Source organism: Salmo salar, chromosome 03, assembly GCF_965601325.2.
Source record: "Salmo salar chromosome 03, fSalSal1, whole genome shotgun sequence".
Classification (NCBI taxonomy): domain Eukaryota; kingdom Metazoa; phylum Chordata; class Actinopteri; order Salmoniformes; family Salmonidae; genus Salmo; species Salmo salar.
Window position 1 is genome coordinate 1932912 of NC_138293.1, and position 19589 is coordinate 1952500.

General features: G+C 49.5%; 1 protein-coding gene across 1 annotated transcript in view; it reads right to left on the reverse strand.

Annotated features, from left to right (window-relative positions):
• Positions 1-15186: 15186 nt before the first annotated feature.
• The window catches only part of col6a1 (collagen, type VI, alpha 1), a 53367-nt gene continuing 48964 nt past the window's right edge, over positions 15187-19589 (reverse strand). The window contains 7 exon segments of the mRNA XM_082973019.1: positions 15187-16861; positions 17016-17045; positions 17204-17375; positions 17679-17865; positions 18222-18331; positions 19175-19331; positions 19333-19589. The exon segment at positions 19333-19589 is cut by the window's right edge and continues 374 nt beyond it. Of these exon segments, the coding sequence (XP_082829145.1) occupies positions 16260-16861; positions 17016-17045; positions 17204-17375; positions 17679-17865; positions 18222-18331; positions 19175-19331; positions 19333-19589 (1515 nt within the window). The 3' untranslated portion in view covers positions 15187-16259.

A 19589-nucleotide genomic window follows, 5' to 3' on the forward strand; every position in this document is an offset into this window, starting at 1 on the left:
GGGGTAGACCAGAGGAACCAGGCTCTGAGGGGTGGCCAGTCCTCTACAGGCTGTACGGGGTAGAGAGGAACCAGGCTCTGAGGGGTGGCCAGTCCTCTTCTGGCTGTACGGGGTAGAGAGGAACCAGGCTCTGAGGGGTGACCAGTCCTCTTCTGGCTGTGTTGTGTAGAGAGGAACCAGGCTCTGAGGGGTGGCCAGTCCTCTTCTGGCTGTACTGGGTAGACGAGAGGAACCAGGCTCTGAGGGGTGACCAGTCCTCTACTGGCTGTACTGGGTAGAGAGGAACCAGGCTCTGAGGGGTGACCAGTCCTCTACTGGCTGTACTGGGTAGACGAGAGGAACCAGGCTCTGAGGGGTGACCAGTCCTCTTCTGGCTGTACGGGGTAGAGAGGAACCAGGCTCTGAGGGGTGGCCAGTCCTCTTCTGGCTGTACGGGGTAGAGAGGAACCAGGCTCTGAGGGGTGACCAGTCCTCTTCTGGCTGTGTTGTGTAGAGAGGAACCAGGCTCTGAGGGGTGGCCAGTCCTCTTCTGGCTGTACGGGGTAGAGAGGAACCAGGCTCTGAGGGGTGGCCAGTCCTCTTCTGGCTGTACGGGGTAGAGAGGAACCAGGCTCTGAGGGGTGGCCAGTCCTCTACAGGCTGTACTGGGTAGAGAGGAACCAGGCTCTGAGGGGTGGCCAGTCCTCTTCTGGCTGTACTGGGTAGAGAGGAACCAGGCTCTGAGGGGTGACCAGTCCTCTTCTGGCTGTACTGGGTAGAGAGGAACCAGGCTCTGAGGGGTGGCCAGTCCTCTACAGGCTGTACTGGGTAGAGAGGAACCAGGCTCTGAGGGGTGGCCAGTCCTCTTCTGGCTGTACTGGGTAGAGAGGAACCAGGCTCTGAGGGGTGGCCAGTCCTTTTCTGGCTGTACTGGGTAGAGAGGAACCAGGCTCTGAGGGGTGGCCAGTCCTCTACAGGCTGTACTGGGTAGAGAGGAACCAGGCTCTGAGGGGTGGCCAGTCCTCTACAGGCTGTACTGGGTAGAGAGGAACCAGGCTCTGAGGGGTGACCAGTCCTCTTCTGGCTGTACGGGGTAGACCAGAGGAACCAGGCTCTGAGGGGTGACCAGTCCTCTACAGGCTGTACTGGGTAGACCAGAGGAACCAGGCTCTGAGGGGTGGCCAGTCCTCTACTGGCTGTACTGGGTAGAGAGGAACCAGGCTCTGAGGGGTGGCCAGTCCTCTACAGGCTGTACGGGGTAGAGAGGAACCAGGCTCTGAGGGGTGGCCAGTCCTCTTCTGGCTGTACTGGGTAGAGAGGAACCAGGCTCTGAGGGGTGGCCAGTCCTCTACTGGCTGTACTGGGTAGAGAGGAACCAGGCTCTGAGGGGTGGCCAGTCCTCTTCTGGCTATGACGAATGGAGATAGTACTTGGCCATTAAGGCCAGATTGTTCTTCAAGATGTTCATAGATGACCAGCAGCGTCATTCAGAGGTCGAGACAGCAGGTGAGGTAGAGAGAGAGAGTCAAAAAGAGCAGGTCTGGGACAAGGTAGCACGTCTAGTGAACAATTCAGGGTTCCATAGCCACAGGCAGAACAGTTGAAACTGGAGCAGCTGCACGACCAGGTGGACTGGGGACAACAAGGAGTCATCAGGCCAGGTAGTCCGGGTGGGGAGGGAGAGAGAATTAGAGGGAGCATACCTAAATTCACACAGGACATTAGATAACCAGATAAGACAGAAATGCACCAGATATAACAGACTGACCCTAGCCCCCCGGCACATAGACTATTGCAGCATAGATACTGGAGGCTGAGACAGAGGGGGGGGGGGGGTTCGATACCTCCGAACAGGACTAACCAGACAGGATATAACCCCTCCCACTTTGCTAGAGCACAGCCCCCTAACGTACTACCCTGATACCAGGCTGAGTATAGACCCCACACCACTAGAGGGATATCAACAGACCAGGCTGAGTATAGACCCCACACCACTAGAGGGATATCAACAGACCAGGCTGAGTATAGACCCCACACCACTAGAGGGATATCAACAGACCAGGCTGAGTATAGCCCCCACACCACTAGAGGGATATCAACAGACCAGGCTGAGTATAGACCCCACACCACTAGAGGGATATCAACAGACCAGGCTGAGTATAGCCCCCACACCACTAGAGGGATATCAACAGACCAGGCTGAGTATAGCCCCCACACCACTAGAGGGATATCAACAGACCAGGCTGAGTATAGACCCCACACCACTAGAGGGATATCAACAGACCAGGCTGAGTATAGACCCCACACCACTAGAGGGATATCAACAGACCACTAACCTACTACCCAGACAAGGCTGAGTAAAGCCCATGAAGATCTCCTCCTGTCACACCCTGATCTGTTTCATCTGTCCTTGTGTTTGTCTCCAGCCCCGTCCAGGTATCTTCCCCACTTATCCCCTGGGTATTTATACCTGTGTTTTCTGTCTGTCTGTGCCAGCTCGTCTTGTTTGCCAAGTCAACCAGCGTTTTTCTCTTAGCTCCTCTTTTTCCCGTCTCTCTTTTTCTCTAGTGGTGTGGGGTCTATACTTTTTTCTCGTCCTCTTGGTTTTGACCCTTGCCTGTCCTAACTCTGAGCCTGCCTGCCTGCCTGACCATTCTGCCTGCCCCTGACCATGAGTCTGCCTGCCGCCCTGTACCGTTTTGGACTCTGCCCTGGCTATGAACGCTTGCCTGTCCCCGACCTGCCTTTTATAATAAATACCAGAGCTCAAACCATCTGGAAGATCACGTTTATGACTCAGACAGGAAGACCACGTCAGTGACTCAACCCACTCAAGTCATGCACCCCTCCTAGGGGCGGCATGGGAAAACACTTGTAAGCCAGTGACTCAGCCTCCGTAATAGGGTCAAAGGCAGAGAATCCCAATGGAGAGAGGGGAACCGGCCAGGCAGAGACAGCAAGGGCGGTTCATCGCTCCAGTGCCTTTCCGTTCACCTTCACACCCCTGGGCCAGACTACACTCAATAATAGGACCTACTGAAGAGATGTGTCTTCAGTAAAGACTTAAAGGTTGAGACCGAATCTACGTCTCTCACATGGGTAGGCAGACCATTCCATAAAAATGGAGCTCTATAGGAGAAAGCCCTGCCTCCAGCTGTTTGCTTAGAAATTCTAGGGACAATTAGGAGGCCTGCTTCTTGTGACCGTAGCGTACGTGTAGGTATGTACGGCAGGACCAAATCGGAAAGATAGGTAGAGGCAAACCCTTGTAATGCTTTGTAGGTTAGCAGTAAAACCTTGAAATCAGCCCTAGCCTTAACAGGAAGCCGGTGTAGGGAGGCTAGCACTGGAGTAATATGATCAAATGTTTTGGCTCTAGTCAGGATTCTAGCAGCCGTGTTTAACGCTACCTGAAGTTTATTTAGTGTTTTATCCGGGTAGCCAGAGAGTAGAGCATTGCAGTAGTCAAATCTAGAAGAATCTAGAATCTGACAAACGCATGGATGACCTTTTCTGCATCTTTTTTTTTTAAACATTCTTGATATGTTCGTCAAAAGAGAGATCAGGGTCCAGAGCCTAGGTCTAGATAACTGAGTTACTTCACAGTTTTATTTGAGGCGACTGTACAACCACAAAGACTAATTAACTCTTTGTTTTTTTTGGGACCTAGAACTAGTATCTCTGTATTGTCTGAGTTTAAAACTAAAACATCCACTTCCTTATGTCTGAAATACAGACTTCCAGCAGAGGCAATTTTGGGGCTTCACCATGTTTCATCGAAATGTACAGCTGTGTGTCGTGAAAGTAAGCAGTGAAAGTTAACATTATGTTTTCGAATGACATCACCAAGAGGTAAAATATATAGTGAAAACAATAGTGGTCCTAAAACGGAACCTTGAGGAACACCTACACTTACAACTGAAAGAAGTAGAGAGAACAGTCTATGACTGGGGTGGCTGGGGTCTTTGACAATTTTTAGGGCCTTTCTCTGACACCGCCTGGTGTAGAGGTCCTGGATGGCAGGCAGCTTAGCCCCAGTGATGTACTGGGGCGTACGCACTACCCTCTGTAGTGCCTTGCGGTCAGAGGCCGAGCAATTGCCGTACCAGGCAGTGACGCAACCAGTCAGGATGCTCTCGATGTTGCAGCTGTAGAACATTTTGAGGATCTCTGACCCATGCCAAATCGTTTTAGTTTCCTGAGGGGGAAAAGGCTTTGTCGTACCCTCTTCACGACTGTCTTGGTGTGTTTGGACCATTGTAGTTTGTTGTTGATGTGGACACCAAGGATCTTGAAGCTCTCCACCTGCTCCACTACAGCACCGTCGATGAGAATGGGGGCGTGCTCGGTCCTCCTGAGTGCGAGTGCTACGGGTCTGTAGTCATTTAGACAGGTTGCCTTTGTGTTCTTGGGCACAGGGACTATGGTGGTCTGCTTGAAACATTTTGGTATTATGGACTTAATCAGAGAAATGTTTAAAATGTCAGTGAAGACACCTGCCAGTTGGTCAGCACATGCCCGGAACAGCTGATGTTCTCATGCATGCCTCAGTGTTGCTTGCTTCGAAGCGAGCATAGAAGTGATTGAGCTCGTCTGGTATGCTCATGTCACTGGGCAGCTCACGGCTGTGCTTCCTTTTGTAGTCTGTAATAGTTTGCAAGCCCTGCCACATAAGAGGAGCGTCAGAGCCGGTGTAGTACGATTCGATCTTAGTCCTGTATTGATGCTTTGCCTGTTTGATGGTTCGTCGCAGGGCATAGCAGGATGTCTTGTAAGCTTCCGGGTCAGCATCCCGCACCTTGAATGCGGCAGCTCTACCCTTTAGCTCAGTGCGAATGTTGCCTGCAATCCATGGCTTCTGGTTGGGGTATGTAAGCACAGTCACTGTGGGGACGACGTCCTCGATGCTATTATTGATAAAGCCAGTGACTGATGTGGTGTACTCCTCAATGCAATTGGACGAATCCCGGAACATGTTCCAGTCTGTGCTAGCAAAAGAATCCTATAGTTTAGCATCTGATTCATCTGACCACTTTTTTATAGACCGAGTCACTGGTGCTTCCTGCTTTAATTTTTACTTGTAAGCAGAAATCAGGAGGATGGAGTTGTGGTCGGATTTACCAAATGGAGGGCGAGGGAGATCTTTGTACGCGTCTCTGTGTGTGGAGTAAAGGTGGTCCAGAGTTTCTTTCCCTCTGGTTGCACATTTAACAATAATTGATGGAAATTTGGTAGAACTGATTTAAGTTTCCCTGCATTAAAATCCCTGGCCACTAGGAGCACCGCCTCTGGGTGAGTGGTTTCCTGTTTGCTTATTTCCTTATACAGCTGACTGAGTGCGGTCTTAGTGCCAGCATCTGTCTGTGGTGGTAAATTAACAGCCACTAAAAGTATAGCTGAAAACTCTCTAGGCAAATAGTGTGGCCTGCAATTTATCACATTTATCACTCTACTTCAGGCGAGCAAAATCTCGAGACTTCCTTAGATTTCGTGCAGCTGTTGTTTACAAATACGCACAGACCGCGCCCCCCCCTCGTCTTACCGGAGTGTGCTGTTCTATCTTGCCGGTGCAGCGTATATCCCGCTAGCTGAATATCCATGTCGTCATTCAGCCACGATTCCGTGAAACAAAGGGTATTACAGTTTTTGATGTAGGATATCCGTGATCGTACTTCGTCTAATAGATTGTCCAATGATTGCACGTTGGCGAGTAGTATTGACGGTAGGCTTCTCAGGGGCCTGACCAGGCATCCGGCTATTTTTTCAAGCGGTACCGGAGTCTAGATCCAAGAGGCTTCTAAACAGCTTCTACCCCTAAGACATAAGACTCCTGAACAGCTAATCAAATGGCTAACCAGACTATTTGCATAGTCCCCCCCCTCCCCCTCTTCTATGCTGCTGCTGCTGCTACTCTCTGTTATTATCTATGCATAGTCACTTTAATAACTCTACCTACATGCACATATTACCTCAATCACCTCGACTAACCGGTGCCCCCGCACATTGACTCTGTACCGGTACCCCCTGTATATAGCCTCCACATTGACTCTGTACCGGTACCCCCTGTATATAGCCTCCACATTGACTCTGTACCGGTACCCCCTGTATATAGCCTCCACATTGACTCTGTACCGGTACCCCCTGTATATAGCCTCCACATTGACTCTGTACCGGTACCCCCTGTATATAGCCTCCACATTGACTCTGTACCGGTACCCCCTGTATATAGCCTCCACATTGACTCTGTACCGGTACCCCCTGTATATAGCCTCCACATTGACTCTGTACCGGTACCCCCTGTATATAGCCTCCACATTGACTCTGTACCGGTACCCCCTGTATATAGCCTCCACATTGACTCTGTGCCGGTACCCCCTGTATATAGCCTCCACATTGACTCTGTACCGGTACCCCCTGTATATAGTCTCCCCATTGACTCTGTACCGATACCCCCTGTATATAGCCTCCACATTGACTCTGTACCGGTACCCCCTGTATATAGCCTCCACATTGACTCTGTACCGGTACCCCCTGTATATAGCCTCCACATTGACTCTGTACCGGTACCCCCTGTATATAGCCTCCACATTGACTCTGTACCGGTACCCCCTGTATATAGCCTCCACATTGACTCTGTACCGGTAGCCCCTGTATATAGCCTCCACATTGACTCTGTACCGGTACCCCCTGTATATAGCCTCCACATTGACTCTGTACCGGTACCCCCTGTATATAGCCTCCACATTGACTCTGTACCAGTACCCCCCCTGTATATAGCCTCCACATTGACTCTGTACCGGTACCCCCTGTATATAGCCTCCACATTGACTCTGTACCATAACACCCTGTATATAGCCTCCACATTGACTCTGTACCGGTACCCCCTGTATATAGCCTCCACATTGACTCTGTACCAGTACCCCCCCTGTATATAGCCTCCACATTGACTCTGTACTGGTACCCCCTGTATATAGCCTCCACATTGACTCTGTACTGGTACCCCCTGTATATAGCCTCCACATTGACTCTGTACCGGTACCCCCTGTATATAGCCTCCACATTGACTCTGTACTGGTACCCCCTGTATATAGCCTCCCCATTGACTCTGTACCGGTACCCCCTGTATATAGCCTCCACATTGACTCTGTACCGGTACCCCCTGTATATAGCCTCCACATTGACTCTGTACTGGTACCCCCTGTATATAGCCTCCACATTGACTCTGTACTGGTACCCCCTGTATATAGCCTCCACATTGACTCTGTACCATAACACCCTGTATATAGCCTCCACATTGACTCTGTACCGGTACCCCCTGTATATAGCCTCCACATTGACTCTGTACCGGTACCCCCTGTATATAGCCTCCACATTGACTCTGTACCGGTACCCCCTGTATATAGCCTCCACATTGACTCTGTACCGGTACCCCCTGTATATAGCCTCCACATTGACTCTGTACCGGTACCCCCTGTATATAGCCTCCACATTGACTCTGTACTGGTACCCCCTGTATATAGCCTCCACATTGACTCTGTACCGGTACCCCCTGTATATAGCCTCCACATTGACTCTGTACCGGTACCCCCTGTATATAGCCTCCACATTGACTCTGTACTGGTACCCCCTGTATATAGCCTCCACATTGACTCTGTACTGGTACCCCCTGTATATAGCCTCCACATTGACTCTGTACCGGTACCCCCTGTATATAGCCTCCACATTGACTCTGTACCGGTACCCCCTGTATATAGCCTCCACATTGACTCTGTACCGGTACCCCCTGTTTATAGCCTCCACATTGACTCTGTACCGGTACCCCCTGTATATAGCCTCCACATTGACTCTGTACCGGTACCCCCCCTGTATATAGCCTCCACATTGACTCTGTACTGGTACCCCCTGTATATAGCCTCCACATTGACTCTGTACCGGTACCCCCTGTATATAGCCTCCACATTGACTCTGTACCAGTACCCCCCCTGTATATAGCCTCCACATTGACTCTGTACTGGTACCCCCTGTATATAGCCCCCACATTGACTCTGTACTGGTACCCCCTGTATATAGCCTCCACATTGACTCTGTACCGGTACCCCCTGTATATAGCCTCCACATTGACTCTGTACTGGTACCCCCTGTATATAGCCTCCACATTGACTCTGTACCGGTACCCCCTGTATATAGCCTCCACATTGACTCTGTACCGGTACCCCCTGTATATAGCCTCCACATTGACTCTGTACCGGTACCCCCTGTATATAGCCTCCACATTGACTCTGTACCGGTACCCCCCTGTATATAGCCTCCACATTGACTCTGTACCGGTACCCCCTGTATATAGCCCCCACATTGACTCTGTACTGGTACCCCCTGTATATAGCCTCCACATTGACTCTGTACCGGTACCCCCTGTATATAGCCTCCACATTGACTCTGTACTGGTACCCTCCCTGTATATAGCCTCCACATTGACTCTGTACCGGTACCCCCTGTATATAGCCTCCACATTGACTCTGTACCGGTACCCTCCCTGTATATAGCCTCCACATTGACTCTGTACCGGTACCCCCTGTATATAGCTTCCACATTGACTCTGTACCGGTACCCCCTGTATATAGCCTCCACATTGACTCTGTACCGGTACCCCCTGTATATAGCCTCCACATTGACTCTGTACTGGTACCCCCTGTATATAGCCTCCACATTGACTCTGTACTGGTACCCCCTGTATATAGCCTCCACATTGACTCTGTACCGGTACCCCCTGTATATAGCCTCCACATTGACTCTGTACCGGTACCCCCTGTATATAGCCTCCACATTGACTCTGTACCGGTACCCCCTGTTTATAGCCTCCACATTGACTCTGTACCGGTACCCCCTGTATATAGCCTCCACATTGACTCTGTACCGGTACCCCCCCTGTATATAGCCTCCACATTGACTCTGTACTGGTACCCCCTGTATATAGCCTCCACATTGACTCTGTACCGGTACCCCCTGTATATAGCCTCCACATTGACTCTGTACCAGTACCCCCCCTGTATATAGCCTCCACATTGACTCTGTACTGGTACCCCCTGTATATAGCCCCCACATTGACTCTGTACTGGTACCCCCTGTATATAGCCTCCACATTGACTCTGTACCGGTACCCCCTGTATATAGCCTCCACATTGACTCTGTACCGGTACCCCCTGTATATAGCCTCCACATTGACTCTGTACCGGTACCCCCTGTATATAGCCTCCACATTGACTCTGTACCAGTACCCCCCCTGTATATAGCCTCCACATTGACTCTGTACCGGTACCCCCTGTATATAGCCTCCACATTGACTCTGTACCATAACACCCTGTATATAGCCTCCACATTGACTCTGTACCGGTACCCCCTGTATATAGCCTCCACATTGACTCTGTACCAGTACCCCCCCTGTATATAGCCTCCACATTGACTCTGTACTGGTACCCCCTGTATATAGCCTCCACATTGACTCTGTACTGGTACCCCCTGTATATAGCCTCCACATTGACTCTGTACCGGTACCCCCTGTATATAGCCTCCACATTGACTCTGTACTGGTACCCCCTGTATATAGCCTCCCCATTGACTCTGTACCGGTACCCCCTGTATATAGCCTCCACATTGACTCTGTACCGGTACCCCCTGTATATAGCCTCCACATTGACTCTGTACTGGTACCCCCTGTATATAGCCTCCACATTGACTCTGTACTGGTACCCCCTGTATATAGCCTCCACATTGACTCTGTACCATAACACCCTGTATATAGCCTCCACATTGACTCTGTACCGGTACCCCCTGTATATAGCCTCCACATTGACTCTGTACCGGTACCCCCTGTATATAGCCTCCACATTGACTCTGTACCGGTACCCCCTGTATATAGCCTCCACATTGACTCTGTACCGGTACCCCCTGTATATAGCCTCCACATTGACTCTGTACCGGTACCCCCTGTATATAGCCTCCACATTGACTCTGTACTGGTACCCCCTGTATATAGCCTCCACATTGACTCTGTACCGGTACCCCCTGTATATAGCCTCCACATTGACTCTGTACCGGTACCCCCTGTATATAGCCTCCACATTGACTCTGTACTGGTACCCCCTGTATATAGCCTCCACATTGACTCTGTACTGGTACCCCCTGTATATAGCCTCCACATTGACTCTGTACCGGTACCCCCTGTATATAGCCTCCACATTGACTCTGTACCGGTACCCCCTGTATATAGCCTCCACATTGACTCTGTACCGGTACCCCCTGTTTATAGCCTCCACATTGACTCTGTACCGGTACCCCCTGTATATAGCCTCCACATTGACTCTGTACCGGTACCCCCCCTGTATATAGCCTCCACATTGACTCTGTACTGGTACCCCCTGTATATAGCCTCCACATTGACTCTGTACCGGTACCCCCTGTATATAGCCTCCACATTGACTCTGTACCAGTACCCCCCCTGTATATAGCCTCCACATTGACTCTGTACTGGTACCCCCTGTATATAGCCCCCACATTGACTCTGTACTGGTACCCCCTGTATATAGCCTCCACATTGACTCTGTACCGGTACCCCCTGTATATAGCCTCCACATTGACTCTGTACTGGTACCCCCTGTATATAGCCTCCACATTGACTCTGTACCGGTACCCCCTGTATATAGCCTCCACATTGACTCTGTACCGGTACCCCCTGTATATAGCCTCCACATTGACTCTGTACCGGTACCCCCTGTATATAGCCTCCACATTGACTCTGTACCGGTACCCCCCTGTATATAGCCTCCACATTGACTCTGTACCGGTACCCCCTGTATATAGCCCCCACATTGACTCTGTACTGGTACCCCCTGTATATAGCCTCCACATTGACTCTGTACCGGTACCCCCTGTATATAGCCTCCACATTGACTCTGTACTGGTACCCTCCCTGTATATAGCCTCCACATTGACTCTGTACCGGTACCCCCTGTATATAGCCTCCACATTGACTCTGTACCGGTACCCTCCCTGTATATAGCCTCCACATTGACTCTGTACCGGTACCCCCTGTATATAGCTTCCACATTGACTCTGTACCGGTACCCCCTGTATATAGCCTCCACATTGACTCTGTACCGGTACCCCCTGTATATAGCCTCCACATTGACTCTGTACTGGTACCCCCTGTATATAGCCTCCACATTGACTCTGTACTGGTACCCCCTGTATATAGCCTCCACATTGACTCTGTACCGGTACCCCCTGTATATAGCCTCCACATTGACTCTGTACCGGTACCCCCTGTATATAGCCTCCACATTGACTCTGTACCGGTACCCCCTGTTTATAGCCTCCACATTGACTCTGTACCGGTACCCCCTGTATATAGCCTCCACATTGACTCTGTACCGGTACCCCCCCTGTATATAGCCTCCACATTGACTCTGTACTGGTACCCCCTGTATATAGCCTCCACATTGACTCTGTACCGGTACCCCCTGTATATAGCCTCCACATTGACTCTGTACCAGTACCCCCCCTGTATATAGCCTCCACATTGACTCTGTACTGGTACCCCCTGTATATAGCCCCCACATTGACTCTGTACTGGTACCCCCTGTATATAGCCTCCACATTGACTCTGTACCGGTACCCCCTGTATATAGCCTCCACATTGACTCTGTACTGGTACCCCCTGTATATAGCCTCCACATTGACTCTGTACCGGTACCCCCTGTATATAGCCTCCACATTGACTCTGTACCGGTACCCCCTGTATATAGCCTCCACATTGACTCTGTACCGGTACCCCCTGTATATAGCCTCCACATTGACTCTGTACCGGTACCCCCCTGTATATAGCCTCCACATTGACTCTGTACCGGTACCCCCTGTATATAGCCCCCACATTGACTCTGTACTGGTACCCCCTGTATATAGCCTCCACATTGACTCTGTACCGGTACCCCCTGTATATAGCCTCCACATTGACTCTGTACCGGTACCCTCCCTGTATATAGCCTCCACATTGACTCTGTACCGGTACCCCCTGTATATAGCCTCCACATTGACTCTGTACCGGTACCCCCTGTATATAGCCTCCACATTGACTCTGTACCGGTACCCCCTGTATATAGCCTCCACATTGACTCTGTACCGGTACCCTCCCTGTATATAGCCTCCACATTGACTCTGTACCGGTACCCCCTGTATATAGCCTCCACATTGACTCTGTACTGGTACCCCCTGTATATAGCCTCCACATTGACTCTGTACCGGTACCCCCTGTATATAGCCTCCACATTGACTCTGTACCGGTACCCCCTGTATATAGCCTCCACATTGACTCTGTACCGGTAGCCCCTGTATATAGCCTCCACATTGACTCTGTACCGGTACCCCCTGTATATAGCCTCCACATTGACTCTGTACCGTAATACCCTGTATATAGCCTCCACATTGACTCTGTACTGGTACCCCCTGTATATAGCCTCCACATTGACTCTGTACCGGTACCCCCTGTATATAGCCTCCACATTGACTCTGTACCGGTACCCTCCCTGTATATAGCCTCCACATTGACTCTGTACCGGTACCCCCTGTATATAGCCTCCACATTGACTCTGTACCGGTACCCCCTGTATATAGCCTCCACATTGACTCTGTACCGGTACCCCCTGTATATAGCCTCCACATTGACTCTGTACCGGTACCCTCCCTGTATATAGCCTCCACATTGACTCTGTACCGGTACCCCCTGTATATAGCCTCCACATTGACTCTGTACCGGTACCCCCTGTATATAGCCTCCACATTGACTCTGTACCGGTACCCCCTGTATATAGCCTCCACATTGACTCTGTACCGGTACCCCCTGTATATAGCCTCCACATTGACTCTGTACCGGTACCCCCTGTATATAGCCTCCACATTGACTCTGTACCGGTACCCCCTGTATATAGCCTCCACATTGACTCTGTACCGTAATACCCTGTATATAGCCTCCACATTGACTCTGTACCGTACTACCCTGTATATAGCCTCCACATTGACTCTGTACCGGTACCCCCTGTATATAGCCTCCACATTGACTCTGTACCGGTACCCCCTGTATATAGCCTCCACATTGACTCTGTACCGGTACCCTCCCTGTATATAGCCTCCACATTGACTCTGTACCGGTACCCCCTGTATATAGCCTCCACATTGACTCTGTACCGGTACCCCCTGTATATAGCCTCCACATTGACTCTGTACCGGTACCCCCTGTATATAGCCTCCACATTGACTCTGTACCGGTACCCTCCCTGTATATAGCCTCCACATTGACTCTGTACCGGTACCCCCTGTATATAGCCTCCACATTGACTCTGTACCGGTACCCCCTGTATATAGCCTCCACATTGACTCTGTACCGGTACCCCCTGTATATAGCCTCCACATTGACTCTGTACCGGTACCCCCTGTATATAGCCTCCACATTGACTCTGTACCGGTACCCTCCCTGTATATAGCCTCCACATTGACTCTGTACCGGTACCCCCTGTATATAGCCTCCACATTGACTCTGTACTGGTACCCCCTGTATATAGCCTCCACATTGACTCTGTACCGGTACCCCCTGTATATAGCCTCCACATTGACTCTGTACCGGTACCCCCTGTATATAGCCTCCACATTGACTCTGTACCGGTACCCCCTGTATATAGCCTCCACATTGACTCTGTACCGGTACCCCCTGTATATAGCCTCCACATTGACTCTGTACCGTAATACCCTGTATATAGCCTCCACATTGACTCTGTACTGGTACCCCCTGTATATAGCCTCCACATTGACTCTGTACCGGTACCCCCTGTATATAGCCTCCACATTGACTCTGTACCGGTACCCTCCCTGTATATAGCCTCCACATTGACTCTGTACCGGTACCCCCTGTATATAGCCTCCACATTGACTCTGTACCGGTACCCCCTGTATATAGCCTCCACATTGACTCTGTACCGGTACCCCCTGTATATAGCCTCCACATTGACTCTGTACCGGTACCCTCCCTGTATATAGCCTCCACATTGACTCTGTACCGGTACCCCCTGTATATAGCCTCCACATTGACTCTGTACCGGTACCCCCTGTATATAGCCTCCACATTGACTCTGTACCGGTACCCCCTGTATATAGCCTCCACATTGACTCTGTACCGGTACCCCCTGTATATAGCCTCCACATTGACTCTGTACCGGTACCCCCTGTATATAGCCTCCACATTGACTCTGTACCGGTACCCCCTGTATATAGCCTCCACATTGACTCTGTACCGTAATACCCTGTATATAGCCTCCACATTGACTCTGTACCGTAATACCCTGTATATAGCCTCCACATTGACTCTGTACCGTAATACCCTGTATATAGCCTCCACATTGTTATTTACTGCTGCTCTTTATTTGTTATTCTTATCTCTTACTTTTTTGGGGGGTGGGGGGATTTCCTTTAAAACTACATTGTTGGTTAAGGATTTGTAAGCATTTCACTGTTGTGACAACTAAAATTGTATTTTATTTGATAGATAGGATAGCCAGCTGCAGCTATCACCAAGCTTTGCTAGCTAGCTGCTGACAGCTTGGCAAAACAAGGTCATCACAGGCTTTAGCCTACACATAGAACTGAATTAGCTGACCATCTTGAGATGGCAGTCAGAAGTGGAGAACTCAACTCCAGAACATATAGCTTAGCTTAGCTTGATGTACTCACCTACTGCCTTTGTTTGTGAGATTGAATGGTAAAGACACACCCACATGACTACTCACGTTCGCCTTCAGTCATGGCCTCTATAGCATTTCTTAAAAACGAGGCCAAAACGGGATATGCAGTCACCCTTTAACCCAGAAGGCCCCTTGAGGTTTTTTTTAGGCCGATGAGAAAGAAGAGATGTGTGTATAGCTATACCTGTGGTTCAGTTGGTAGAGCATGGTGTTTGCAACACCAGGGTTGTGGGTTCGTTTCCCACGGGGGGCCAGCACAGAAAAAAAATGTATGAAATTGTATGAAATGTATGCATTCACTACTGTAAGTCGCTCTGGATAAGAGCGTCTGCTAAATGACTAAAATGTAAATGTATATCTGAAGTGTTTCTGTTTGTGTGTGTAGGACATACAGAAAAAAAAACAGACACTACAGAAACATGTATTGGGTGAAGCGGCATTTAATAGAAGCAGCTTTGCTTGGTCCAAACAGAATGTCTGGCTGGCAGGTTTCTCTTTCAGATCAAAACATAACTTTTACATGTAGAAGTCTGTCTACTGCTACAGATCTGACACTGAGACACTTGCTCTGAACGATAGCACCAAGGATTAATGATGTATTACATAGAGAGAATTCCCTGCTGACAACGCACACATCTGTTACCTGGAACGTTGAAGGACTGAATAATCCAGCCAAAACAAAAGTTGACGGTTGGTAGACTTCAAGGGTTAATGACGCAGATACAGAAAGGAGTGTGTGTATGTGTGTGTGTGTGTGTGTGGTTGTGTGTGTGTGTGTGTGTGTGTGTGTGTGTGTGTGTGTGTGTGTGTGTGTGTGTGTGTGTGTGTGTGTGTGTGTGTATGTGTGTCTGTCATCATCTGAACAAGTGAACCCAGACAAACTGTTTATAGCGAAAATCCTACATGATATAACTGGATATTAGAGAACATTCCTCTAAACACACACATACACTAACAGTCTGTATCCAGCTGTTCACAACCAGGTTGTCTAGAAGGAGGATGTTTAATGTTTAACCTTGATGTTTAAAACATATGGAGGGATGTCATATCCTGTTCTGTCTCTGATCTACAAAACAACATAAAATAAGTTTGTTTAAAAAAAAAACACACACAAAAAAAAAAACATTATTTTACAGTAACCTTCCTGTTTAATGCTGTGTTCATGTGCTGCTTGGAATTATGGAACTGAGAACAGTCTGACTGGACGATGTTACAACTTAGAAGCTCATAACAAACTGTTTTAGACATCTGAAACTAGTTTCTGTTATGGGAGTTTTTTCCCGGTTGGAAAGGTCCTGATAATTCAGAGAGCACATGAACACAGTGTAACACAATCTCTTACACAGTCTAACACGCAATCGTCTTCTGTCATTATCGGACGTAAAAACACAACTAAAACACAGTGATTGTAAATGAGCGACGAAGTACGAATGGACATTCATAATGAGGGAGACTAAACTCTAAAGCATGTGGTCCCTGCCCCTGACCCCCTTGCACTCAGGCCTGGGAGACCCTGCGGGACACGGTCTGGTAGAATACGCCACGCAGCAGAGACGGGTAGTCTGGGACGCGGAACAGGTGGCGCTGGGCGTAGGTGACGTCGTAACTCCTCCCCCTGCTGACCAGCGAGCGCAGGTTGGCCTCGCTCACCTGGCTGCCCACGGTAATAACGTACAGCTCCACTCCCGCCTCCGACACCAGCCGCACGCGCTTCTCCAGCATCGCCTCGGTAACGCCCTGCGACCTCCCGTCCGAGAACAGCACCAGCTTCTTCTTCCTGTTCCCGCCCCCTGACGTCTTGAATTGCTCCATGGCGAAGGCCATCGCCTTGGTAACGTCGGTACCGTCGTTCTGGAAGGTGGCGGCATCGATTTTACTGGTCAGCAGGGTGAGGTTAGAGGTCAGCTCCGCCTCCATGCGGCGTTCGCGGCTGTACTGGCCCACGGCGACACGCACGGCAGCGCGGCCGGACCTCTCGGCAGACAGGAAACGCTCAGCCAGACGCTTGACGAAGGTCTTGCTGGAGTCAAAGTTCCTCTGTCCCACACTGGCTGAACTGTCCATCATCAGCACAATGTCTGTGTCGCCTGAGAACGAGACTGGAGGAAAAGACATGACAGGATAAACACCAACATCCAAGAAGAAGACGGTACAGAGAAACCCCTGATCCTAACCCATGTACATGTCTGAAGACAATGAGACCGGAGAGATGAGGACAGAGATGAACCACATGGTAACAAGCAGTGGACTTACTGGGACATTTGTAGTTGGGACACTTCTTATCTGTGGAAGGGAATAGAGAAACACAAATGAATTAGGACATTTTCAAGTCGATGATTTACACAGAAGTAATGTTAGAGTCTGTAGCAGAACCAAGGGGTTCACTAGCGTGCGTGCGTGTGTGTGTGTGTGTGTGTGTGTGTGTGTGTGTGTGTGTGTACCTTCACAGATGCGTGTGGTGAGGTTCTGTAGAAAGGAGTCATCCAGCAGTTCAGCGAAGTTCTCCAGTACGAAGGAGAAGCCTGGTTTAGGGTCGCTCTTACAGACCACAGCACTGAGCTGTTCGTGGTTGGGCTGACGGCCAGAGTAGTCCTTCACTCCCAGACCACCCACCTGACAGAGAGAAGGGGGGGTCAGGGTTAGTGTGTGCGTGCCTAATGGACTGAACGTTGTGATATTATGTTGCTGAAGCTTCGTCCTTCGAGTCGGATGCTCAAAACTGGAAATAACTGGTGAGAAGCAGACGGCGAGGTCCCTTACCTTGATGCCCGTCCCACAGAGTGCTGTCCCTTACCTTGATGCCCGTCCCACAGAGTGCTGTCCCCTACCTTGATGCCCTTCCCACAGAGTGCTGTCCTTCCCCACAAAGAGTGTTGTCCCCTACCATGATGTCCTTCACAGAGTGCTGTCCCCTACCTTGATGCCCTTCCCACAGAGAGTGTTAAGCGGTGTTTTATCTCTGGTGATATCGGAGCGTCCGTCAGTGAGCACGAGGACCACGCGGTTCTCCTGCTGCAGACGGTCTATCATGTTGGTCAGAGAGTACTGAAGAGCCTCCCCTGTATAGGTGGCCTCAGCCAGCCAGCGCAGGTCCCGCACCGCCCTACACACACACACACACACACACACACACACACACACACACACACACAGACACACACACACACACACAGACACACACACACACACACACACACAGACACACACACACACACAGACACACACACACACAACACAACACACACACACACACACACACACACACACACACACACACACACACACACACACACACACACACACACACACACACACACACACACACACACACACAGACACACAGACACACACTGTTTACTGCCCTACACACAATGTACAGAGCGATGATTATGTGTGTGTGTGTGTGTGTGTGTGTGTGTGTGTGTGTGTGTGTGTGTGTGTGTGTGTGTGTGTACTTACTGTTTGAGCTCAGTGAGTGTGTTAATGTTGGGGTCTCCCAGTCTGACAGCCTCCTGGGCTCCATCCCCACTGTACTGCACCACACCCACCCTGGACTCATTAAAACCAAACTACACACACACACACACACACACACACACACACACACACACACACACACACACACACACACACACACACACACACACACACACACACACACACACACACACACACACACACACACACACACACACACACACACACACGATGGGCTGTTAAACGGTTGTCCTGACTCTCTGTGGTCACTAAAGATCCCCATGGTACTTATTGTAATAGTAGGGGTGTTAACTCCTGGTGTCCTGGCTAAATTCCCAATCTGGACCTCATACCATCACGGTCACCTAATCATCCCCAGTTTCCAATTGGCTCATTCATCCCCCCCTCCTCTCCCCTGTAACTATTTCCCAGGTTGTTGCTGTAAATGAGAATATGAGTCTCTACTTTTTACCAATGTAATAAAACATTCCACATTTTTTCTACATAAAGAATCCGGGTGGTGAGTCACAAATACGGGTTAAATAAAACATAAAAATAAGGGTTAATTAAAATATTAAAATAAGGGTTAAATAAAACATAAAAATAAGGGTTAATTAAAACATTAAAATAAGGGTTAATTAAAACATAAAAATAAGGGTTAAATAAAACATTAAAATAAGGGTTAATTAAAACATTAAAATAAGGGTTAATTAAAACATAAAAATAAGGGTTAAATAAAACAGTAAAATAAGGGTTAAATAAAACAGTAAAATAAGGGTTAATAAAAATGAACACACAATTACTGAAGCTGGTGCTTCTACACCTGCATTGCTTGCTGTTTGGGGTTTTAGGCTGGATTTCTGTACAGCACTTTGAGATATCAGCTGACGTAAGAAGGGCTTTATAAATACATTTGATTTTCGTGTGTTACTCACACGGACTTGCTGGTCCTTAATAAGGCGGTCGATGACGGTGATGATGAAGTCTTTAGCGAGAGCGAAGTTAGTGGAGCCGATACTCTCAGAGCTGTCCACAATGAAGGCCAGGTCCAGGGGCCCACATTTACACTCTACATCAGGACAGACAGACACATTAGATGAAGGCCAGGTCCAGGGGCCCACATTTACAGGCAGACAGACAGACAAACAAGCAGAGAGAGCGAGAGAGCGAGAGAGCGAGAGAGCGAGAGAGCGAGACACAGACAGACAGACAGACAGACAGACAGACAGACAGACAGACAGACAGACAGACAGACAGACAGACAGACAGACAGACAGAGAGAGAGAGAGAGAGAGAGAGAGAGAGAGAGAGAGAGAGAGAGAGAGAGAGACACAGACAGGCAGACAGACA